Source organism: Melopsittacus undulatus, chromosome 16 (genome assembly GCF_012275295.1).
Source record: "Melopsittacus undulatus isolate bMelUnd1 chromosome 16, bMelUnd1.mat.Z, whole genome shotgun sequence".
In the NCBI taxonomy this organism is placed as follows: Eukaryota; Metazoa; Chordata; class Aves; order Psittaciformes; family Psittaculidae; genus Melopsittacus; species Melopsittacus undulatus.
Window position 1 is genome coordinate 987,318 of NC_047542.1, and position 24,430 is coordinate 1,011,747.

General features: G+C 55.6%; 2 protein-coding genes across 7 annotated transcripts in view; both read right to left on the reverse strand.

Annotated features, from left to right (window-relative positions):
* The window catches only part of LGR6 (leucine rich repeat containing G protein-coupled receptor 6), a 106,363-nt gene extending 98,470 nt beyond the window's left edge, over positions 1–7,893 (reverse strand). Inside the window, exon 1 of one of the 2 annotated variants that reach the window (XM_005141001.4) lies at positions 7,536–7,893. In XM_005141001.4, the coding sequence (XP_005141058.3) occupies positions 7,536–7,867 (332 nt within the window). In that variant the 5' untranslated portion in view covers positions 7,868–7,893. The remainder of the gene's footprint in view (positions 1–7,535) is intronic. The other variant, XM_031054768.2, reaches the window with a different exon arrangement.
* Positions 7,894–12,890: 4,997 nt separating this feature from the next.
* Positions 12,891–24,430, reverse strand: part of LOC101876977 (receptor-type tyrosine-protein phosphatase V-like) — a 35,101-nt gene continuing 23,561 nt past the window's right edge. For 3 of the 5 annotated variants that reach the window (XM_031054773.2, XM_031054774.2, XM_031054772.2), the window contains 16 exons: positions 23,615–23,708; positions 22,846–22,936; positions 22,573–22,649; positions 21,648–21,782; positions 20,975–21,097; positions 20,380–20,540; positions 19,903–20,038; positions 19,345–19,424; positions 18,820–18,907; positions 18,460–18,550; positions 17,777–17,853; positions 17,341–17,475; positions 16,760–16,882; positions 16,131–16,288; positions 15,191–15,326; positions 12,891–13,477 (listed from right to left, as the gene is read on the reverse strand). In XM_031054773.2, the coding sequence (XP_030910633.2) occupies positions 13,418–13,477; positions 15,191–15,326; positions 16,131–16,288; positions 16,760–16,882; positions 17,341–17,475; positions 17,777–17,853; positions 18,460–18,550; positions 18,820–18,907; positions 19,345–19,424; positions 19,903–20,038; positions 20,380–20,540; positions 20,975–21,097; positions 21,648–21,782; positions 22,573–22,649; positions 22,846–22,936; positions 23,615–23,708 (1,765 nt within the window). In that variant the 3' untranslated portion in view covers positions 12,891–13,417. Of the gene's footprint in view, positions 13,478–15,190; positions 15,327–16,130; positions 16,289–16,759; positions 16,883–17,340; positions 17,476–17,776; positions 17,854–18,459; positions 18,551–18,819; positions 18,908–19,344; positions 19,425–19,902; positions 20,039–20,379; positions 20,541–20,974; positions 21,098–21,647; positions 21,783–22,208; positions 22,267–22,572; positions 22,650–22,845; positions 22,937–23,614; positions 23,709–24,430 lie in introns of those variants that run through there. The other 2 variants (XM_013130608.3, XR_004081453.2) reach the window with 2 other exon arrangements.

A 24,430-nucleotide genomic window follows, 5' to 3' on the forward strand; every position in this document is an offset into this window, starting at 1 on the left:
TAAGGAATAAATTCTTTCCTGTGAGGGTGCTGAGGGAGTGCTGGCAGTTAGTGCCCAGGGAGGTTGTGAATGCTCCATCCCTGGCAGTGTTCAAGGCCAGGTTGGATGAAGCCTTGGGTGCCATGGTTTAGTGTGAGGTGTCCCTGCCCATAGCAGGGGGGTTGGAACTGGATGATCTTGAGGTCCTTTCCAACCCAAACTATTCTATGATTCTGCAAATCAACACATCTGACTCAAAGGTCCTTTGGTACCTGGATCACTGCTCAGGCAGGAGCATCCCAGTGTTGGGACATAGCTTCAGGACAATACCTGGGACAGCAGCTTGGGACAATATCTGACAACTCCCACGCCTTTATGATGGAGAAGAAAGCCTTACTGTGCAGCTATGTGACTCTGCACCACACTCTTCCCTTGAGAGAGCAGCAGCAGGAGCACTGTTTCCATGCCCATAGTAAAACTGACTACGAGCACTCAGTGTCACCATACAGAACCTCTCAGCACACGTGTGGACATCCTCCCAGCAGCCTTCTTTGCCCCCATGAGTGCATCCCCTGCTCCCCCAGTAAAAGGACACCACATTTCCGCTCCTCTTCCACCCCTCAGCATGCAGAGCCCTGAGAGATGACACCCGTGGTGCTTGGGCTTCACCTTCCCTTTGAAGGAAGAGGAATGTTCCTAATTGGTGCCCCACGGGGATGTTCAGTGCTGAAAACTATCCTGTCTCCTCTGGGTCTCTTTGTAGTGGGACCTGTGGCTGCTCACATGAAGAGAGAGCAGGTCCCCTGAGCAGGTCCTACCCTTACAGGTGTGTCTGCCCCGCTCCACTCCCATGGGGGCTGCTTTTCATTTCCAAATCCTTCAAAGGGGTTTAAACAGCTACAGGAAGGGCTGCAAACAAGGCAGATGGAGATGGAGAACTGCTGATACCTCGGGAGACTCCTCTGCCAGCCCATGGAGGGGAGGAGACTGCAGAGCTTCCCTCCTTCATCACTGTCGGCAGAGTCTGTGCTGTGGATCTCGGAGAGGTTCTGCGTTGGCCCTTCCTGGATCCCTGATGCATCCCTGCAAGCACCAGCTGAGCTTCACTGTGTCCTGCCTTTGCTGCCCACCACTTGTGCTGAAGCTCTTTTGGCTTGGATGCTTGTGCTTGGTCCTGCTCTTCATGGAGGCTGTTTCTGATCTCTCTTCAGCTCCTATCCAAGTCCTTCTCCGTGGCCTCAGGCTCCTCCCAGCCCTCGCAGTCCTCCCCTATCCCTTCCTACAGCTTTTCAGAGCACTGCTGTGATGATCCCTGCCCTGGCTCTCTGGCACCTAGGAAGCACCCTATGGATGCCTGCAGGGGTCTCAGCATTCAGCTGCTCTGAGTGCCCCTTTCCTCACCCACAGCTTTCTCCCTGTGATGCATGAAGGGGGCTCATGTTCCTGTTTCAGGGTTCCCAAAGAGCTGCCCTCCAAAGAAGGATGGGGGGGGGGGGGGGGGGCATTTTGTCCCACAGCAATGAAGGCATTTTGGCACCCTGGTCAGGACGCAAAGGCAGCAGCACCCCGTGCCCTGCTGTTGGCACTGAGGAGGTGATGGGGGTCCCTCACCCCCATGCAGTGAGCTGGGAAACGCCGCGCTTCCCTCTCCCTCCTCCACCCTCCTGCTGCTCCCTGACCCAGGCAGGTGCAGAGGGGGAAAGGCATTTGCAGCCCCATTGCTGCCTTTTGGCACCAGAGCCTGTGCCAGAATCAAAGCGTTTTTCAAAGAAAACCCTAAACTCCTTTAATCGGCAGCGAGAGCTCCTCCCGCACAGATCTAAGGGCCGTGAGCTCAGTGTTTTCATTGCCCCAGGCAGATTTATGAGCTTATTCTTCAAGGAAGGGAGGGAGAGAGGGGAGGCTGTGGCACATTGCTTAGCCTGGGGGGCGGGCAGGGAGGCGAGGGGGAGGACGGAGGAAGGCGTTTGCAGTGGAAGCACACGACGCTGCAGAAAGCCAGGCTCTGCTGCGGCCGCAGCTCCCCGGCATGGCGAGGCCGAGTGGGATCGGATGTAAGCGAGGATGCTGCTGTCCAAGATCGGGGGAGCAGCAGCTTCCCCCCTCCCCTGCTCCCTGCGCGGCAGTACCGGATGGAAGGGAGCGCTGCTTCCCAGCATCGCTCCCCCTGACGCACAGGACCGGGACTGGGGCATCCCTCAAAGCATCAGCGGGAGGGACCGGTCTCTCGTCCACTCCCAGCCAAGCTGCCCCGGTTGAGGTTTGCAGAGCGAAGGAGGAGGGAGGAGGTTTGCTGTGTATCCAACCCGGAGCACAGCCCCATCCGTGCACGTTTGTTGTGCTGCCTTCCCCATTGCACTCCTTATCCATACACCTGTTCCCTCTTTGCCAGGGAATGCTGCACTCACTGCCAGCTTTGAAGCAAGTGCAGTAAAGGTCTGGCTGCTCCTTCTCACTCTTCCTCGTCACCTGCAGCACTGCCTGTTGTAGCTGGAAGCATCTGGGGACCTCAGCCCATGTTTGTGGACCAGCTGCTGTCCAGAGAGCACAGCATCCCTTGAATCCCAACAATACCCGCACTGGGATAGCAGCAGCCAAGTAGAGCAAAACACTGCTGGACTCAAAGTGTTTCTAGTTCATCGTATCAAGAGGTAAAAGGGAGCAGAGGTTATGGTGACTCTGTCTGGAAGATAATGAAGCAGGAGGCAATAGGAAAAGCTGTCACAAACCTGAAAGTTCACCTCATTGGAAACTCAGAGTCGTCAACATTTCCTTTCTCTTGAGCCCAGAACAAAGAGCCAGCAAGTCAACACTTAGTAACAGAACAAAAGAAATCAATACGGTGTTTTAGAACCGTTGGGGTGCTTTGATAGTGTTGGAGTCCTGCAATGTGAACGTTAAACTGCCTCAAGTAGCAGTAACACCACCAGGTGAAAGGATGGAGACAGAAACTTTCCTTTTAAAAGCCACCATGAAGTGAAACCACTGAAATCAACTCTCTTGATTCAACGTGTCACCACATCTCCCCTATCCACAGTCCCGTGAACACTGCTCCCTTTGCGTTGAGCTTTTCCTTCTCAAAGAGACGAGGTATTGCTTAGAAAACCATCCCACCAAATGCAGCTCGAGGACTGACCTCCCTGTTCATGGTCCTGCAATCCCGGCTTGGCTCTGAGCACCACTGATCCCCCCAGGACACTGCTTCCTTCACCACTCCTTTGCTCTCTGTTGGCTTCATTGTGCCCCCACTGCTCTGCCACCATGCACCATCTGTGCCATCAGGCTCCTGACAGCCCTACAGGGATGGGGGCCCTCTGCTCTCTGACTGCTAAACCAGCAGTGATCTGAGCCATGGGATTGGGATATTCCAGCTGTTGGCTGGGGTGTGAGTTCCACGATGCCTCGGGCATACAAAAGGCCATTTGGAAGCACATGTTCAGTGGCTGTGGATTTTCCATGTTGCTTTTCAGTTTCTTTCACAATCTCCTCTCAAGCTGTGCCTGATTCCAAAGCTGCTCAGGTTGGTTTCCTCCCTGTTACAAGCTGGGGAGCACACGGGTGGGAATTACCTTGCTTCTGGTTAGTTTTCATCTGCCTTCCCAATAAGGGAAGCAGCAGCTGGAGTCAGTGGTGGACTCATGATCAGCAGCTCTCCCTGACACCTGGGACTTGGGCAGATCTTGGTTTGGCACACTTGGGTACCCCAAAGTGCCGGGGTTCATTAACGCTGGGAGATGCTTCCCCACAGGATCTTCAGCTCAGAGGAGAGCATGGATGACGTGGGGCCCCCAGACTCCCAGTGGGATGCTAAATTCCAAGCAACGGCTCAAAATGTCTCTACAAAGCGAGAGCAGCCCTGAAGGCTCCTGATCCCATTCACCTCAATGGAAACAGTGTGGGAATGAGAAGTGTTTTGTCTGGGCAGCCTCCTGAGATGCCTGGTGATATCTGGGAGCAGCCAGGCTCTGGATGCTCTTTCTCTGCTGCTCTTTCTTCTTTCTCCAAATCCTGCTGTGACTGCAACAGCCCAGCAACCTCATCACCTGCCTTGTGCCCCGGGTCTCTGCTGGCTTTCCAGGACAGAGCAACAGCATCACTCACAGTGAGATGTGAAGTGGCTGCCTGGCTTCACTGCAAGGTGTGCATGGGGTCTGGGACAAGGACATGCAGTCATTGATGCTTCTGGGGATGGGGCACACAGCAGAGGGAGAGCCTGACCCTCCATGGTGCTATAGGGACCTGGGACCCTGGGGAAGGGGGGAATGGCTCCTCCAGCTGAGCTTTGAGTCATGGTGCTATTGATGTATTCTACAGGTTTGTGTCCTTCATCCTTATCACTTCCACTGCAGTATCCCCACTGTCCTGCATGCTCCCATCTCCCATACTGCCATATTCCCTGCTCCATCTGTGTCCCAAGCACTGCTCCTATGAGTAAGTTTAATCAGTCTTCACAAGAGAAGGAGAAGTGGAGGAATGTTATTGCTGCCTTTAACTACTGACTGGGACAGTGTAGAGAACATGGAGTGGATGTGCTGACCTTTAGTGTTTTATGACTAGACTGTAAGGCCAGGCTAAGACACAGTTCATACCCTCAACCCCTCCAGTACATCATGCACTAAAGCTCTTTGCCAGTCCCCATGTGATGAGCCAGCCAGGTTGGTATGTGCTGCTCCAGAGAAATGGGCTGTTGGAGCCAGCATGAGCCGATTGAGCACAAGGATGCTGGCAGGAGCAATGCAGCCAGCAGGGACCTGTCACCTAACACAGGCAATCCCAGCCGAGCTGCCTGCCTGGGCTCTCTCCAGGGCTGCCAAGAGACAGCAGTGTGTCTAAGTGCACACCGGAGAGGTCACTGCTTCTCTCCCATCCCCTTGGCCATAGCTGCAGACTCACCAGGGATGCCTCCATTGGTAGAGCTTGGATTTGGATGGTGGGATGAGGTTCGAGTTCAGGGAGGTGCAAGAGTGAGCAAGGACAGGGTTCTTGGAGAGAGACAGGCACAGGGGAGGCACAGCATTGTCAGGATGGGGCATGAATGCGAGCTCATTAGTGGGTGAGGCAGTGTCTAATCAGAGGTTATTAGGAGGATCCTTTATTTTGCACCTGAGGGAGTCCTGCTCCTTACAGAAAGGAGGACCAGAGGTTCCTTAGAACACAGGGTATGGAGCAAAGAAGATGGAAAATTTTGGGAGCAGCTTCCTTCAGCTCCATGCTCCCCATTGCCGTCACACAGCTGCTTCTCAGCACCTGTGGATCTCCCCCAAACCCTCGGCATTTCTTTACATATCTGAAGGTGATTTCAAAGGCTGAATTCACCTTAAGAGCCCAGATCCCTCTCAATATCCATCCTTTCTGCAGCATTTACGCTGATCGGCTTTATAAAACCAGCCCTGACTGCACACCTTAGAACTGAGAAACCAACCTTGCTGAAGGCTGGCCAAGAGCAGGGGGGAAACCCTCTGACAATTCCCTGCTCATCCCGCTTCCTACCTCAGTCCAACCTTAGCCATTAACCCAACGGCCGTGTGTAACAGGCAGCAAACGCGCCGGGTTTCCCCCGAACAGGCCCAGCCCCAAGGAGGGGAGGGGAGCCCCGGACCCTCCATCCCTCCCTGCCTCTACCCGAGGCGTCTCGGCCCGGGGGGTCCGCGCAGCCCCGCTCCTCCCGCACGGGGATGGGCTGCGCTGCGGCCGCAGCTCCCCCAAATCGCTGTCGCTGGCGCCACCGTGCGAGCGGAGCGGCCGCTGGGGCTGCCCCGAGGGACGGGAGCTCGCCCCGAGCATCCGCTCGCAGCCGCATCCACAGCTCGGCCCGCAGCAGCCCCCGGCAGCACCGGGACAGGGGCTCCTTTAAGCACCCACCCGCTGGGGTCCATGCACGGGAGTCCCGCAGCCCAGGGCTCAGTGTCTCTGCTCCGACCACCGCGGTCAGAGGAAACGTGGCAGTGAGAGCCCTTTGCCGTCAAGCTGCCCTTGTTTCATGCAGCGGAGCTGGCTGCAGCTCCCAGCCCAAGGCACAGCTCTGATGTGCTGCAGAGCCGCAGGTGCCTCGGCTTGTGATGGCTGCAAGGATGGGCTGGGTGCTGGGCAGGGCACCAGCAGCCTCCCCTGCTTACAGCCCACATGGTTTTAACCCCCTGCACCAAGGCATGTTCAAGAGCCACAGTGACTTTGCACTCACAGGCAGCTGGCTTCAAACTTAGCTCCAGGATGTGTGCAGAGGGGACAGCTCTATACAGGACACACCTCGTGTGACAAGTGCTCTGTGGTTCCTTGTCCCAGGGAAACATAGCTTGTATTACACATTTCAATCATCTTTCATGTTTTTCAGAGAAAATCATCCTTTCCTGTCATATCTCCTTCTGGCTATCAAATGGTTGGCACAAGACAAATCAATGTGATCCTCTGGCAAGCAGGTTGAGTAGAGAAGCTCTTCTCCATCTGTGGCAGCTTCAGCCTGAAGCTGCAAAGCCCTTTCCGAATGAGTTAGGGTGCTCAGCTTTAACAGCTGACTAAGTACACATCAGGAAAATCCAGCAACACCAGAAAACTGTTTGTGTGCCACGCTGGGACACCTGCTCCCTCACAGCACGGCTGAACACAAACCAAACATCCCCAGCACTGCCTGGGCACCACCAGTCGTCTTCAATGGCTGTGGTGCACACAGCTTCCCTTGGCAGCACCTCAGCTGCATCCCTAGCTGGGACAGCCAAGGTCCTCCCCAGCCCATCTGCACAGAGGAGGTTGCTGGATGCAGCACCTCTGTGAATACAGATGAGCATCTTCCCCAGCTTGTTTTCCAGAGAGGTGTTTCCTCTCCTGGTCAAACCCTGAGATACTTCCATGGAGTCCCCTGCTCACCCTGGGGACATCCTCAGTCATCTCTAGTCAGATGGCACCATTGAGACCATCTCTGGGGCTAGAAACAAGCACAGCAGAGCCCTGTGGCAGTGTAAACCGTTGGGATATTAATACCAGAAAGGATGGGAAATATTCAGATCATTAAGAATGTAAAAGTAAATAAACAGCCAAAAATAACCCACCAAAAGCACCACACCTCTTTTAAGACTTCACTATTCATTTTGCAGAGGCACCTTGGACACTGCTGGTGGCCAGCTCGACCCAAACCCCCGAAAGCCATGAGTTATCACAGCTATTGAAATGTTTGACAGAAGGACCCCAGAGCAGTTTGCACTAATTGCTCAGTATAAATACTCCATTATGTTCCCAGACAATCAGAATCTACTCAGCAAATCAGCTCCTCTGATCCACTGTAATCAAGAAGCAAAGCATGCATAACATTGCAATATAAACAGCATTTGCAGAGGGCTGCAGGGAGGAGGGGGAGCTGGCTCAGCTTGGCAGGTCCTGGAGCCAGAGTTGCCTTTTTCTCCTTTTTTTCCCCTGTTGTTTTGTTTTGTTTCTAATTTCCAGAGGAAATTCAATTTCAGGAAAATGTGGCAGAAGCTTCCAAGCTGCAGGAGCGCTGCAGCTGAGCAAGGGATCCGGGGAAAGCACTGCAAACCAAGCCCGAACCCAGCAAGGGCTGTACTTACAGGTAAGCTGTTAGAGGGCTCAGGTTGGCAGGGACCTCCGAAAGCCCCAGCTCGGAGCAGTCCACCGAGAGCACGATGCCATCCTCTTCGCAGTGGCACTGGGGTGGGCAGGAGGGTGCAGCACCTTGCTCCGCAGGCACTGCCTGGACGCTGGTGGAAGAGGCCAAGAGAATGCCCCAGAAGAAGAGCGTGTCCATCCTTGCCTGCGCCGGTGCTGCCGGCTCGGCCCGGTGCTGGGGCTCGGCTGGATGCAGGGCAGCGATCCTGCAGCGGGCAGGGTACCGCCGGCAGGTCGGAGTGAGGTAAGGATGCAGGCAGGGAAGGGGAGGCATTGTTGAATGATCTTGGTTATTGGGTTTCAAGGGCTGGGCAGGGGCGTGAGACGCTCCAATGGGAGGAGTTAAACTTTCTACTCTTTTTCCCTCTCTCTCTCCCTCTCGGAGCTGGCAGGAATTTCATTCAAAGGGAAGAAAGGGGGAAAGAGAGGAAAAGAAACCCCAACATATGAAGAGTTGTTCAGAGCTCCGGAACCTGCGCTTGTTTGGGTCCAGTGCTGCTGTGAGACAGGGCAGGGGAAGGCAAAGCTGGCTCTGACCCGGCAGAGGATTATAACCTACAGAAGCAGGAGCACCCAACCAGCACTTGAAGGGCTCCAGACTTTGGGATGCTGAAATTCAACCCCGATAAAGGACTCTGTGTGTCTGTGCTGGCTGCTGACCCCAGCTGCAACTGGAAGTCAGGGAGTGAGGAGCTCACAATGAGCTGTTTGCTGAAGAGACCATGCCCAGGGCTGTGGGGTTGTCCTGGACTTGGACCCTCACCCATGAGCAGCCTCATTGCTGTCCCCATGTGGGGCAGGGGCTGGGTGGGAGATGCTGGGGGATGGAGCAGCAGCATCATGGTGGGAACTCGGTGGGACCTCTCCAGGGCACTGGGATGCGGTCCTCTTGCAGCCACACTGCTTGCTATGGTTTTGCCCAGGTCATGATCGAGTGTGTGTGTGAGCTGTGTTTGCAGGAGCTGCACAGCACTGATGCCACAAGCAGGCTTGCTCCTAGGCTGGAGGTCAAAGTAGAGGAATAGTCCATTGAATGGGAGTTTTCAGACAGGAACAGGCCTGTGCCAGTGCAGCCCAGAGCTTTTGGGGTGTCCTGAAACATGTGGGATGCACATCAGAACAGGATTTCTTCCTGCTTGGGTGTCAAGGAGCTACTGAGTTCTGTGGCAGTGGAAGCAGCTGCTTAGGAAACAGCACTGGATCTGCAATGATTTAATTGGAATGAAGCCCCTTCCCTCATGAGCAGCTCTGGAGATGTCATTAATTAGATGTTTGTGATGTGTTTTGACAGCTCCAAATGTAAACCACTGCTTGGTGGAGAGATGGGAAGCCCTTCTTGGAGAGAGGGCTCCTCCTTGGGTTCCTTGACAAGCTTCCCCCCCCGGGCTCTGTCACGGGGCTTTAGCATGGCCTGAAATGGTCAGATGTGCTCTGACAGCAGCCAGGAACTCGGTGTCAGTTTGGAGGTGTCAGGCCCATCCCTCTGCTCCTGCCTGCAGCAGTAGCTTTTATCTACAACTTCCCTGTCCCTCTCCAGCCCAAGAGCAGGCAGACACCAACTGCATTGGGAGCTGCTGACAGCTTCTCACTTGATGCCTTCTCCCTGGGGATCCAGAGCTCTGGCAAAGCTCAGCGGTAATAGAGCTCTTAAAAAGATCACACTAAAGAGATTCCTATTGAGAGCTGCCATTCTGCTGAAACAGAGCCATTGACTGCAATGACATTTGTCATGTTGATTTTGGGGCAGCACAGCCTGAAGTCGGAGGCTTTGCTCTGTGGGGCTCACTTTGCTTTAACTTTACTGTTTGCTTTTCATTGCAGCCTGGCTGCGGTGTTTCATTTCCATGTCTCATTTCTCTGACACCTGATAATAGATGGGAATATTCAAAGTGCTCACTTATTCCAGTGTGTCGCCCGGCTCCTGGCAAAACCGAGCCTGGCCGGGAAGTTGTTTGGAGCAGAAAGCGCTGCTGTTTCCATGGTAAACCTGGGATTTCAAGGTCCCTCTGGAATGGAAGTGGCACTTTCCAGCCAGCCCGTACTGAAGCTGTGATTTGTTGCGGGTACCGCAGGCTGCACCGGGCCCCTATTGGAGGCACCGGGAGCTCCAGATCCAGCTCATCCCGATGAACGCGGGTGGATGCGCCTCTGCCCGGCTCACACGTGTGGGTTTGTTGTCCTCTAGCGGCAGGCTGCGGTCTGGGGAGCTGAAGCAGAGCAGCGCTGCCTGCTCCCTGCACTGCTCACACGCTGCAGCTGCATCAGCCAGGCCCCCAACAGGCGCTGCTGCACCCCATCACAGAGACCTGAGTTTAAAGGATGAAGGATCACATCCCAGGGCTCTGTGGTTGAGCATGGGACCTTAATACTGGGTACTTCTGGGTGGCAGGTGACATCCCAGGTGCTATTTCTCCTGCTGCTTCCACACTGCATGGCTCTCAGGTCTTCCTACAGCTTGTTTAAAAGCAGGGAGAAAACCCACCTGGGGAAAACCCAGAGTACATCCTAAATGGGGAGTAAAGTCCAGCTCATGTGAACTACTCCAAGTTCCTATGGGGCAACTGATTGTGCCTTCTGGGGCAGCGGATGGATGGGGCCTGGAGGTACCCGTGCTCCCTGGCAGCAGGAAGGTCTGGTGCCAGTGAAGTCACACACTGAAGGATGGTTCCTCCCTGATGCCCAGGGCACAGAATAGCACAAATCTCAGGCACTTTGAATCCCTGCTCTGGAGGCACCGCTTCCAAGAAGCCATGAGGCAACCTGAGAAAAGGGACAATTGCAGAGCTGGTTAGAAGATGTGATAGGACCAGACCCCTGGTTCAGTGTCCTGCATGCTTTGTTCTTGGACTGCCAGCATCAAATGGGTCAGGGAGCCAAAGCCATGGCAAGCCTATCATATGCAAGAGCAGGATGTGGAAGAGGGAACCTCAGCTCTGCTCTTACTCAGCTATCCCAGGGGGAATTCCTCTTTCATTTCAAACCTACCTTGGATCTGCCTGGCCCGAGCACTTCTGCTCTCCAGCAGCTGGTGAAAGACAACTCTGGAGATCCTGGGGAGGAAGAGGCTGTGATCCTGCTGCTCCTGGTGCTGGTATGGCTCAGGTGGAAGACCCATAAGCAGCTATGGCATCCCCACACTATGGCTACAGCTGGGGCAGCCACAGCCTGGTATTAGGCACCTAATATCATGGCAGTCTCCAGCTTGGAATGTGGCAGGGTGCCGTGGGCTCCCTGTGTGACAAGCGAGGCCCTGTCACTGTTGTGTGAAGATGTGGCAGTTGCTGGACTCCCTGTGCCCTGGTGGGAGCTGAGGACATGGGAGAGACTAGGGCAGAGGAGAAGCTGTGGGATCAAGGAGCTGTGGTGCCCTGGAAGCCACCAGCAGGGTACTACAGCTGTGGGTCCCCAGGAGATGCAGGAGTTGGGTACCAACCTCTCCTGCCCATTGGCATTGCCAGCCCATCCTGCCCCTGCTCTGGCAGCCACGGGATGGCCCCGTGATGAGCGTTGTCCTGCTCATCTCCAGGGTCTTGACAGCATGGGGCTGATGGAGGAGGGTGATGGTTGGATGCTGCCCGGCTGGAGCAGGGTTATGGTTATGGAGACCACCCCAGCACGGTGCGGAGCGCGCTGGGCGGCCCGGGCTGGAGGCTTGTTTTGTTCCACTGTTTTGTTGTCCCTCTCGTGGCTCCAAGCTGCAGAGCTGGAAAATCATTCATCCAAACCGCAGCTCCCCCGGCACCCTCTGGGAGCATCTGCGGCTCCAGCAGCAGGGGTGGGAGGTTGTAAATTCATCATCATCCCCAAAGAGCCTCCTTTTAGGCAGGACCTGGAGCACGGAGCAGGAGGCTCCAGCCTTACCCAGCTCCCTGGGTGAAACCTGAGGCCAGTTTATGTGACAAATGCCTATCCCATTGATGGGAAGGTCCCTTCCTACCTACCAGAGCAGCTGTGCTTTAGCTTCAGATGGCTGCAGGATCAGCTGGGAACACTGCTGTGCTGTGCTAGCCACATGTGAGGGCTCTGGACCGCTTGCTCCTGGACTTTTGGAGGCTCTGCAGACACCAGCATGCCTCCCCCACCATGGCTTTCAGTTGCTTCCTTATGACCCTCACCACTCTGTGCCACAAGACCTGGGTCTGTGCATCCGATGTGTGTTCAGCTGTGCTCTGGACTGCCATCTCTGTGCATGGACACGCAGGAGACCATAGGCACTTTCCCAAAGGGCTGCAGAAGGATCCTGGTGCAGTAGCCCACATGGGAAGGTGGATGGACAGTGATGTGCAGAACTGAGCCCCACTGACATGAGAGATGCTGTGGGGCAGGTGCCAGCAGAGCTCACCCCTCATCTTGCTTGGTCTTGCCATCAGCTAAAGGTAAAGTGGAGAGTGGCCAGGATGTCTCACATGGACATTACCCTGCCCTTCTCTATGAAAGGCAAGAGCCCACAGTCAGTCCCTGGGAATTCTGTCCCATTCTGAGGCCTCTCTCCTGTGCCACAAGCTGTAGAGCCAGACTCAGGCCCTCTCCATAGGGAACATGGCTCTGAGCAAAGCCCCAGGCATAACAACTCTGATAGAGGGTAGCTCTGATTGCAGAAACTCAGAAGAGAAAGGCTGTGGAGTTCCTGCCCTACCTTATCCTGGGCAGCTGCCCCATTAGGATCCAGTCCTGGCCAGGCTATTGGGACACCCTGGTAGGTGCAGGACCTCAGACTGTTGTGGGGTGATGCACAGTCAGTGGGGCAACCCCAGGATACAAGCCACACACACTGCAGGGTCTAGAGAGTGAGACCTCTGGTGATCCCCTCCCAAGGCCCCTGCTATCTCATGGCAATGGCTCCTCCTTCACCTCTTTGCTCTCCCTTGTTCACCACTCGTGCCCACCAGGCTGGGGGGTCACTGGGAGAGAACATTTCCTCTCCGTGACCCCCACCCTGCAGTACAAGCATAGATTAGGAGTTACTGGTGACCTGAAAGCCATAAAGCCACCAGGCTTCCTGTGAGCATAAGGCCAAACCAGAAATCCTTTTGTGCACATAAGAACATCCACTGAGATTTTCAGGCCTTTTCTTTCCATGTTGAAAGCATGCACAAGTCCTCCTGGAGAGCTTTTGGCATCCAACCAGCAGCAGAAACACCCCAAGCCACTGCGATGCTCACTTCTATGCAGGCTGAGCAGCAAGTGTCCTGTCCCACAGCTGGTGGGTTACCCTGGGATGAAGATGGCTGGGGACACAATGCCCTTTTGATCTCAGCATTGCTGAGACCCCACAAAAGCCAAGCCACCCTGACAAGCACACTCTACCCTAGGGCTGTTTATTGTTTGCACTTAAGACATCCATCAGCTGAGACAAGCCAGCTCCCACCATGCTGTGCCCACAGCAGGGTCTGAGACCTCAACACCTCTGGTCCACATGGAGACCACACGCCCAGTGCTTGTGTCAGACTCAGCAGGCTCTGGGTGCCTCTTCTGTGCTGAGGGGCAAGAGCAATGCAGAGCCCCCAGCATAGTGCAGTGGGGCTTACAAACCTTCCAGGCACCAGGAATCCCGGGAGATAGACAAAGCAGGGAGCATCACACCCAGCCCATCACCGTGTCTGCAGCAAGGGGCGACAACAGCCTGGGGTGGGACAGCACTGCCCATCATCTGCTCAGGCAAGCTCAGGCCACTGATAACACTGCACAGTGACAATGCCAGAGCAGGTCCCCTCTCGCTGCAGGACTCACTATGTGCCAGCAGCCCCATGGTGCTCTCAGCCCACCTCCGGGCTATGGACAAAACCCCATAGAATTGGAGGGTACCAGGACGTGCCGAGCGGTGTTAGGGCTGCTTCTGAGCAATGATGTCCTGGATGCAGGTGTACAGGAACACGTACTGGTCCTGGAAGACAGAAAATGGGCTGGAGTCAGGTTTGTGACAGACACCTCCAGCTTACAGACTAACCCTGGAATTTGTCTTGAAAGATCCTAAGTAAATTTCCTAATTAAAAATTCCTAATTAGAAATCCTAATTAAAATAGTGTCCAATGGCAGAGTGGGATGGGCTCTCCCAAGGGATGCACGTTTGTCCTGTGTCACCAGAGTTGATGAGAAAGGAAGAATTGGGCCTGGAGTCATAGTTGCACCATGTTTGTTTCCTCCTGCTTCATTCCCCCCATGTCAGAAGGGGAGGAACTGTGTCATCTGCCTTCCTCAGAGTGCCCCAGTGGCTCTTGGACATGCCGTGCATGGTGTTTGCATCCAAGACCCAGTGATGCTGCAGGACAGCAAGCAGGGAGAGCTCTGCACGGGGTCTGGCAATGACCTGAGGCCAGGAGGGAAGCCCTCTGGAGCAGGACGTTCCCTTGGTGTTAGTGTCAGTGTCCCCAAGCCAAGTGCTAACAGGGCATCGGGGTAGATCTCTGCAAGCTCTCAGAGGGATGCTCCAAGGTGATGCTCGGCTATAAAACACTCAGGACTGACCCCACCACCATGGAGGCCTCTGGGGGAACATGGCAAAGGTAACTGAGGTTGTGCACAAACAGGGCCAGCCTGCAAATGGTGTGGGTCGATAGCATAGGGCAGCCAGGAAAGAGGAATGAGGGGGGCCTCCAAGCAGCTCACTCAGGCACTGGCTAAGCTGCAAGTCACGAGGAGCAGTGGGTTTAGCCCCACTGAAGGGCTGGGAATGCCACAGATCCCACAATGTCTGTGGGGCCAGGTCAACCAGAGCATGTTTTCCATGATCCTGGCCTGATTGTGAAGTCTGGAGTGACATCCTGGGATTGACTTCAGACCAGGCCAAATGCAAGGAAGACTACATCTCCAGAGACACACGCCATGCTGGGAATGGGGGTGCTTAAATACCCAGTGGTGACCCATGGGCAATCCCTCATCTTCCCCCTTGTTTGGAGGATAAATTCCCTACAATACCAGCTGGTGCCCCCAGCAGAGATAAAGGGAAGCCCTCATGGTGGTGGCAGCAGCAGGCACCCACATGGCAGCAGTGTGGGGCTGAAGGGCAGCCCTGCCTGTCCTTCACTGGGGTCAAAGCAACGACTACTCACAGCAAGGTGGGGAGGCAGTGGCTTTCAATGGGCACTTGCTGTGAGTTTATGGGCACATCGTGTCACTGCCTGCAGGACCTCTGGGTCCCACTGTGCTCATGGCTCACATTAGTTAAGCACACTTAGTTAGTTAGGCAGTTAGTTAGGCAGTGCTGCAGTGGGGTAGCCCCAGCAGGATTTGCCCCAGTTCTGCTGGCCCCTGTGGGGAGGGTTTCATGGGATGCTCCTCATTCAGTGGTCACAGCAAATGAAAGCTCTGTCCAGAGGGCATCTGTACCACCAGTGCCCATAAAGGCTGGGCTGGCACAGCACCATCAGATAGTGCCGCAGCCCCCGTGGCCTCAGGGCTGCTGCGAATGTGGCAAGGTTTGTCATGTAGCATGAAAGCTCTTCCCTGGGCACAGACAATGGCCATAGCCTCTGGTGGCTGGCAGAGCTGCAGACGGGGAGGAAGCATGGAATAAATCCCTGCATCGGCTCCTGGGTGGCAGGGAGCTCAGCATGACTGCTCTGCTCCCGGCCCATCACCCCTCCTGCTTCCCACCTACCAGGGTCGGGGTCATGAGACAGCAGCTTCTCGACACCTGGAGGGTCACACCATAGATATCCACGGTTCTGTCCGCTCTCATCTGGTGCAACAGGCAATCCAGGGAGATCAGCGTCCCCATTTGGCTCACACCACCGCTGCACAGGTCAAAGAAGGGTCACTGATGTCAGGCCAGGCTGAGCTCAGCCTTTATGGAAGTGGGCACGAGCCCAAGAAGTCATAAGCCCCATGAAGAGAACATGCATGGTATGGGATGGGATGGTATGGTGGGGACAGAGGGCTGTGAGCGCTGGTGTAGGCGGCAGGGAGACCTTTCCTGACCTGGGAGATGGGACCTCAAAGTGCCCATTGAAGAAGCCTGGAGGATCCAGGAGCATGGAGACCTCATAGCAGCCTTCCAGTATCTGAAGGGGGCCTACAGGGATGCTGCTGAGGGACTATCCATTAGGAACTGTAGTGACAGGACAAGGGGCAGCTGGTTGAAACTGGAACAGGGGAGGTTTAGATTGGACACAAGGAAGAAATTCTTTCCTGTGAGGATGCTGAGGCACTGGAATGGGTTGCCCAGGGAGGTTGTGAATGCTCCATCCCTGGCAGTGTTCAAGGCCAGGTTGGACAGAGCCTTGGGTGCCATGGTTTAGTGCGAGGTGTCCTTGCCCATGGCAGGGGGTTGGAACTGGATGATCTGCAGGCCCTTTCCCACCCAAACCATTCTATGATTCTATGATCCAGCCTCCCCTGCCCTGCTGAGCTGTGCATCCCTGAGACACCAATTGTGGTGGCTCCTATGGGGCTGTGCTGCAAGCAGTTGAGGATGCCAGGGCTGCTCCCAGCATCCTATCCCAGGGCATGGTGGTGGCCATGGCAAGGTGCTGTGCAGCCTGGAGGGTACCAGCTCTGCGAGGCTGCCCATGGATGGATGCAGCAGTACCGTGAGGTACCTGCAGTGCAGCAGGAGAGGACCGGCTCGCTTTCGGTGGGGCGTGCACCGTGTGACAGCAGTGAGGAGCTCCAGCAGGCTCTGCACATCTGGCTGCTTCTTGCTGCTCCAGAGCGGGTACAGGAACCGCTGGACCTGCCTCTCCTTTGCTTTCTTCTCCTGGCAAGACACAAAGAGTCGACACATCTGTAGGGTGAGTTCAGAGGCGGAGGGGTCCCAGCTCCCCACTCCTGAGGCTGTCACATGCTGTCCTGAGCTCTAGCCTCTATAAAGCTGTCCGGTCTCTGCCGAGGCACTGCCCATCACCTGTGCAGTGGGAACGATGCCTCCTTCCCCACAGCACCCTGCCTCTTGAGGGGGAGACTGAGAACTGGGGGGGCCTTCTCAAAGAAGGTCAGAGCTGTCAGCAAGGGATGGCAGAAGCCTCCAGGGCCTCTCCTGTGCATCTCCTACATCCATGCAGCCTAAGTTCTGGATGCTGCAGTCTAGATTCCCTCCTGTATTGATGGACTGCCAGCACTCTTGCAGCTCAGACAAGTGTCTGTGGACCTTTCAACCCTTGCCCCTACAGACCTCAGCAGTGAAGAACACCCAAGCAGTAGGGGCCAGGCCAGCCCCATTGACACATACATGTTTCATTTTGAGCTGGGTACACCTCCATCCAGACACAACCTTCTCTGTGCCACACTGGATGTTCAGCATCTTCGTGCAGAGAGAGTCTCCTTCCAGGGGCCAGCACACCTCACTTGGGACCTGTGGGCAACAGCAAGTTTGGTTTCATGTTGACAGTTCCCATCTTTCACATCAGCCACCACCTTAGGGGGCTGTGATGGGGTTGGGCTGAGGGCACCCCCAACATCACTCCATGTGAGTCCATCTCCTAGCTAAACCCTGGGGGAGTTTGGGAGCAGAGTGCAGTGAGCTTCCCTGTTAACACAGAGCTGCTTGGCAGTGGGACTCCGCTCAGCAAATGCTCTCCTTGGGTGCCAGGGAGATGCAGCTTGAAGAGCCCAGGGCCATGGACTGCAGTGAGCAGACAGAACCTGTTTGCTGGGACAAGCTGTGGGAGCATTTTGACACAGGAAAGGTTCAGCTTTAGCTAAGCTGGACCTGAACTGAGGCATCAGTGAAAAGCATTCCAGTGTTAGAGCTTCCAACCCCATTAAACCAATCCCTGCCCTGCTGTGGCACAGGCAGGCACGGTACCTTACCTCCCCCTTCTCCTGCCAGGGCAGGAGGGTTAGGATGGTGTGAACATCCTGCTCCCACACCAGGGTCCAGAAGTCCTCCATGGTCAACTTGTCAGGCCCCTGCACAACCAGGTACTCCCTGCTGGAGCTACAGCCCTGCGTGGGGAATGAGAGCATCACTTTCCTGCTGGAGAGGGTGGCACCAGCACCCATCAGCCCAGGAGGCTGTGGGAGAGGCCAAGAACAGAAGGGAAGCTCTGTGGGTCAGGAAGCAAGGAGAGATGGGAAAGCACCAGGGGAGGGAAGGGAAGAGAGCCCAAACTAGGCAGGTGAGGGAAGACATCCTCAATGCCCTCTCATCCACACAGGGTCACAGCAGCAGTCACCAGCGGAGCTGCGTGATGAGGAAGGGGGACCCAGGCACAGGGGTGGGCATTGGTGCTGGGGGTACACTCACCGGGACATGCCACACCTGCAGGAGACCTGAGAGAGGGCCCTGTTCCAGCAGGGAAAACTTCACTCTGGAGCGGTCATCTGTAAAACACGTGGAGGTGGAGGGACCAGGGCAGCCTCGTGCTCACAGCCACACAAATCCAACCCCACATGCACTGTTTCTCTGCAGAGGTGCTCCCCTCTGCAGCTCACGGATGCTGGTCCCAAAAGACAGGTACCGATCCCAAACTCCTGCTCAAGGGAGAGATGTAGAGTGCAGGTAGCTCAGTGTACAAGCCAATGGAGAGCTGCATATCTCCAAGGCTGGGGAGCCTGCAGATGCCCTGTTCCAGTGTCTGGCCACCTTTGTGGAATTCATTTGTCTTCATATAGAGTTAGATCACCCTTCTTCATCATCCCCATTGCCTCTTGCCCTTCACAGTGCACTTCTGAGAAGCCTCTGCATTTTCTCTGTGCCCTCCCAGTAGTTTAAGATGGCAACAAGATTTCCCCCTTGCCTTCTCTCCTCCAGGCTGGACAAACCCACCTATCTCCACCCCATACTTCACATGTTCCATCCCCAAAACAACCTTGAGAGCTGGACCCAAGGCAGTGGTGTCCAAGTACTTTCTTGTCGTGTGGAGCACCTGGTCCAGCCTGGCTCCGTGCAGGTACAGGAAGGGGAGGTGCAGGTGTCACAGCACTTACAGGGGAGGATGCTGGAGGAGGGCCGTGCCTGCTGGCTGCCTGAAGATGGTGTTGCAGAGCTGGCTTCTTCCTTGACAACCTCTAAGAGGTTCTGCCAGAGTGAAAGTGGAGGAAGAGGTGAGCAGGGAAGGGTCAGGAGGAACTGGGGACTCCAGGGCTCAGCAGAGGGGAGGGCATCGCTGCACATGCAGAAGCCTTAGGAGGGCTGCAGTGGGACCACCTCTGAGCAGCGCAGGATGCATGGGGATGCGATGCCATGGAGAGGGATGCAGCCAAGCACGTGGGAACTGGTGCATGGGACCCACTCAGGATGCTCCCCTCATCCTGACCTATGGCCACCCTGCTCAGGACTGCTCTCACCTCATACTCTCTCAGGAATCCCATGTGGGACTTGGCTGCCTTCTGAGCGTAGTGCTGAGCAAAGCTTTTCAGAGGGATGGGGCAGGACCTGGGGTGAGAAACCGGGTGTAAGGGTGAGGTTGAGCAAAGGCAGCAGCATCCAGGCTGTGTCTGCAGCAGGGCTGGGAGCAGACCTTCACCCCTCAAATGCTGTGGGTCTCGCAGGTCCCCAGCCCCACTCTGACCGACGCCAACCTGCTCTCCCCTAGGCAATGGCAAGTCTTTCATGTGCCACAACCATGGGCCCATAAGATACAGCAAGGACCAGGGATGGAGGAGACAATTTAACCCTAAAGGTACATATGTGACCCCCAGTGTGCCCAGTGATGCACACCCAGTTCTGGGCTGGGGTCCTCAAAATACCAGGGGAGATGGCTGGGTTTGACTGGGCTTCCCTGTCCTGCTCTGTGGAGCCAAGGCTCAAATTGAGGTGAGATTCCCAGCTTGGAGGGGCTGTGGATCAGGGTGGGGAGAGCAAACCCTTACCTCTCTGTCCCTGATAAACCCAGTAGTGGCTCTTCCAAGATCTTCTCCAGGATACAGCTGTGCAGGAAAATGTACTGGGACTGGAAGACAAAGGCAGGAAGCAGTGCAGAGCACTGTACTGCACAGACAGGATGGCAGGGGGGTTATGACACTGCCTACTGGGCAGAGGGGGTCCTACATTCATGCCCAAGGCTCTGCCCACTTCGATCTCAGAGCTACTGGGTCTGTTTGTCTGTCCTGAAGGGCAGTACGGACACTTTGTCCTAACCCTGAGTACTGGAAATAGCAGATGGGCCGTGGAGCATCACAGGCCAACAACATGGTGAGGGTTAAGAATTGCCTGCAAATGGTCTGATCCCATTCCCAGGTGCTCTGGAATGTCCTTGAGCCTCCTGAGAGCTCTCAGATATTGTACACTGTGGATCTAGCAGGGCATGATGCTGAGCAAGCTGCTTTGAGCAGCGCGGTGATGCAGTGTCAGGCTGGGGACCAGCCTGGGCTCCTCCAGCCCTGCTGGGTTTACACCATGAAGCAAGGGGGAAGAGGGCTCGGTCTTACCAGCGTCTGAATCATCTGGTAACGGTTCATCCGCAAGGCATAAACAGTCCCAAACGTGTCCACCACCTTCTCCTGCTTCATCTGCTGCAGCAGCCGGTCCAGAGCAATGAACGTGCCCGTGCGGCCCACCCCGGCACTGAGAGCACAGACAGCAAGGGTTAGACAGAGCCTGACCCCATCCTGCTATGGGGGTTCCCTGATGCTGCACCCCAGGGCACCGGTCCCAATACAACATGTGGCTGAGGAGCCGTTCCCACTGCCCTGGGTTGATGCTGACCATCTCCAGTCACCCCATCCGATGGGAATGGATGGGAGGGCAGCCTGCAGCAAGACCTGTTGCCCCCAGTGGCCAGGCAGAAGACTCTCTACAGGCCAGCCAAGGTCTCCTGGGTGCTGCTTTCCCTCCTGGTCTGTGTATTAGTAGGACCCTTGTCCCCCATGCCCTCTCCCATCACCCCCTCCGGATCAGAGCCTCACCTGCAGTGCACGAGGGTCGGCCCCGCATCCTTGGTGCTCTGGATATGTTCCCGAACCAGCTCTCTGAAGGTCATAATGGAAGTCGTGGACTCTGGGATGCCGTGGTCCGGCCATGCCGTGTAGTGCAGGTGGGACACATGCCGCTCTGCCCGGACACCCTCCTGCCAGCAGGTGTTGGAGGTCAGTGTGCAGCCCCCAGCATAGGGATGTGCTGCACCCCATAGCCCTGGGAGCACCCTGGGACCTGGGGTAAAACCCAGCTCTGCTGCTCTGCCTGTGGATCCTGCTCCTCTGTCCTCCCTGCCATGGGAAGCACATGGAGGTGGGAGGAGGAGACCTGCCCTGGGTTGCCAGGGAACATGCCCTTGAAGCTGTGTCTGCATGCAGGGATGTGGAAAGGAGAGAGGAAAGGTGGATCTGGGGATGATGGATGCTGGACCCTTCTGTGCCACCAAGTCTCAAGGCACTGACAGCTCCTCAGGGGACTGGGGTGTCTTGAACCCCGCTAATGGGAAAGGAAACTACACCACTGCCACATCTCATGCAAAGCCCCAGCCCTTGGTAGCTCCCCAGGTCCTCTTGGGTCCTTACTCACGTGCCACAGCTTGAACTTGCGCGTGGTCCACTCCTCGGAGCTGCTCTGCATCAGCAGATGGATCCGGACCTGCCCGTAGGAGACTGGGGCAGATTCTGATGGCCAGTAATGATCACAGAGCACCTAAAGCACAGGCAGGATGGGGTCCTAGTGAGGGTCCAGGTCCCACTGGGTGACATCCTGGCTCCCTGAGAGCATCTGGAGAGCAGCAGCAATGCAGGGGACCAGGGCAGGTCTCGGGAGCAGGCAGAGGTGCCCTTTGCACACCTTCCCCACACCTTCCCTTCATTTGGATCTTAGCCTCCTCCAGGGAAAAGGACCTGTTTGGGTCTCATCATCCCTGGAGACCAGAGGAACGGCCCATGTGAGGGGTCTTATCCAGGGGCAAGCGGTCACTTCAGATACTGCACAAATACCTGGGGGTGATAGGCATGGCTCCACCTGAGCTCCACATTTGCCCCTTTCCTACCCCAACCCAATGCTGAGCTGCACACATCAGCCTCTGTTCCCCCCAGGCTGCCTATCAGGGAAGCTGTGTGGTCCATGGCTACCCTGGAGCTACACCTAAACAGGGGTTGGTGGAGGGCACAGTCCCAGCCCTGGGCTTGGCTCACATGCCCAGGTCTGGTCTTGGCTGGGGCTGGCACATGGAAGCCCCATGGTGCTGACCTACCCGCCCATTCTCCATGCACACTGTCAGCATGATGATGTTGCAGACGTTCTGCTCCCACACCAGCCTCCAGAAGTCCTCTATCGTCTTCTTCAGGGGCCCCTGGGTGGCAATGAACTCCTGCTGGGATGTATAGCCCTGAGCAGAGGCAGACAGCAGTTGGCAAGGTGTGGAGGCAGGGAGGTGAGTCCTGCCCTGGGATGGAACCAGTGCCTGCTCTGCTCTTGTGGCAGAGGCAGAAATGCCCATTGCCCTTAGCACACGCAGGCACAGTTCCCAGGAAGCTGATCTCAGAAGCAGCTGATTTGACAGGAATCCTGTGCTGCCCAGCACATGCTCTCTATGTATCTGGAATAAAGACGTGAGCCCTGCTGTTCCCCTCCAAGCAATCCCCCATTCAGCTGAACCAAGACAGATCTGGATCTTTCTTATGCTCTGCAGTCACTGCTGAAGGTGGGGTGAGCATGCAAGGTCTCAGGCTGCTCCTTTGCCTTTGCCCACAACACACACACACATGCCCCATGGATCCACACTCCCACATGTGCATGCTCTGTGCCCTGTTACCTGGGAAAACCTCCCGGATGCGGGATGTGGGCACAGCTCCGGGGTCGTTCATACGCAGCTGCACAGAGCAGAAGGAGAAAGAGCAGGCAGACAGACAGGACAGTAAGCTGGGAGATGATGGGAAGAGGGCAGTCCTCAAGAAGAAAGCAGAAAGCCTAGCCAGCCTCCCCATACACACACCTCAGCACTTGCCATCTAAGTCTCCATCAAGCCCTGCTAAAGGGCAGCTATGCACCTCTGCCTGAGCCCCAGCTCCTTGCCCCTCTGTGCTGGATGTGGCAGCTCTTTCCCACCAGCCCTCAACGTCAATCTAGGAAGAGTTTCTCTGGTGGTGCCCCATGGCCATCCCTCTGTGGGCACTCACAGGCATGAAGTTAGCATTGATGTAGTCCGAGTGTGGATCTTCCCCCAGCTGGCTCAGCTTGACCCGGGAGTGATCATCTGAAAGAGACCATTCCCCATCCATCATTCAAGACCTGCCCATCTCCTCTTCTCCTGGTTGCACATCATGAGGAGAAGCCCAAGGGCTGCTTTTGCCAGGAGAGGAGCCAGCCCCTGTGAACCCTGCAGTGATGCAAGGTGAGCAGGCCCCTGTGCACCGCATGGGAATTCCCATCCTGGAGGAGACAGCACTTACAGGGCAGCACATGGGGATATCTGTTCTTGGAGACATTTGCTGGGAGCTCGGCTTCCACCTTCGGCTGCTCCTTCCCAACTTCCTTCAGCTCCTGCAGGACAGGGAAGGAAAGAAGCCCAAGTGTCTGTGGAGAGGTCCTGCTCAAGGCCAACAGCTCTGTGTGGGGGTTGAAGAGGGTCACCCACACATAGGGCACTGCCTCAGCATGGCCTGTGGACTGTGCCCTTTCCAGCAGCACCGTTTGTATTTAAAAGAAAACAAGTCCAAGGACAAGTACTGGGGGGGATAAAAAACCCTCAGAAACCAGAAATCCAATAGGAAGTTCAGAGCATTTTGTGCTGCAAACCCAGAAATACCTCGTGCTGCTTCTGTCCCTGTCCTCACTGGGAAAACCAGAGGAGGGTGAACTGAGGAGGTTTTGACACTGCTGAGGGGACTCTCAAAGATGCTGGCAGCAGAAGAGCTCATTGCAACACCACGCAGCACTTTCACCTCCAGTCCAGACCCAGGGCTCTGAGCTTCGTCCACCAGCAGCTATGGACAATACTGGTTGGCCCCACACCACAGACAACCCATGTTTCTACCAGAACCTGACCAAAGTGTCTGATCACTTGGTCCATCCAACCTTTATCCTCCAACATTGCCTGGCAGGGTGGATGGCAAGACATGGGTTAGTCCCTGGAGAGGAGGAGCCCACCCAAGCCACCCAACGGCATGAGCTACCTAGAGGGGAAATAAAGCCTCACCTAGAGCAGGAGCCTCATCTCACCTCAAACTCCTGGAAGAAAGCATGGTTAGCACTCGCTGTCTTCATCTCATAGTACTGCTTGAAGTTCTGTATGGGAATTGGCCGTTGGATGTTTCTGCATGAAATGAAGTCCAGAGGAAAACATCCCTTAGCAATTGGGAGGTCTGGCAGGCCAGCCAGGTGGCCAATGAGACAGCCCAGCCTTGAGACCTGCAGTACCTGGATGCACACACACAGGGATGGTTTGTAGCCCACGTCATTGCCCAGGGAAGCAGGACCAACAGAGCATTGTGTAAGTACTGGGAGGGATTTCAGGAGGATAAGACAAGTTTCCTATTGTGGGAGCCTTGCAGAGGAGGTGTGGAGAATGGAATGGAGCTGGGCAAGAAATACTGAAAGCCTGAGATTTAAAGAGTATCTGAAGGAGAGGAGACAGAGATGGACTGGAGCATCTTCTGTATGGAGCCAGGCTGAGAGCATTGGGGCTGTTCAGCCTGGAGAAGAGAAGCTGATGGAGACCTCAGAGCAGCTTCCAGTGTCTGAAGGGGGCCTATAAAGGTGCTGGGGAGGGACTCTTCATCAGGGACTGCAGTGACAGGACAAGGGGTAATGGGTTCAGGCTGAAACAGGGGAAGTTTAGGTTGGTTATAAGGAAGAAATTCTTTCCTGTGAGGGTGCTGAGGCACTGGAATGGGTTGCCCAGGGAGGTTGTGAATGCTCCATCCCTGGCAGTGTTCAAGGCCAGGTTGGACAGAGCCTTGGGAGACCTGGTTTAGTGTGAGGTGTCCCTGCCCATGGCAGGGGGTTGGAACTGGATGATCTTAAGGTCCTTTCCAA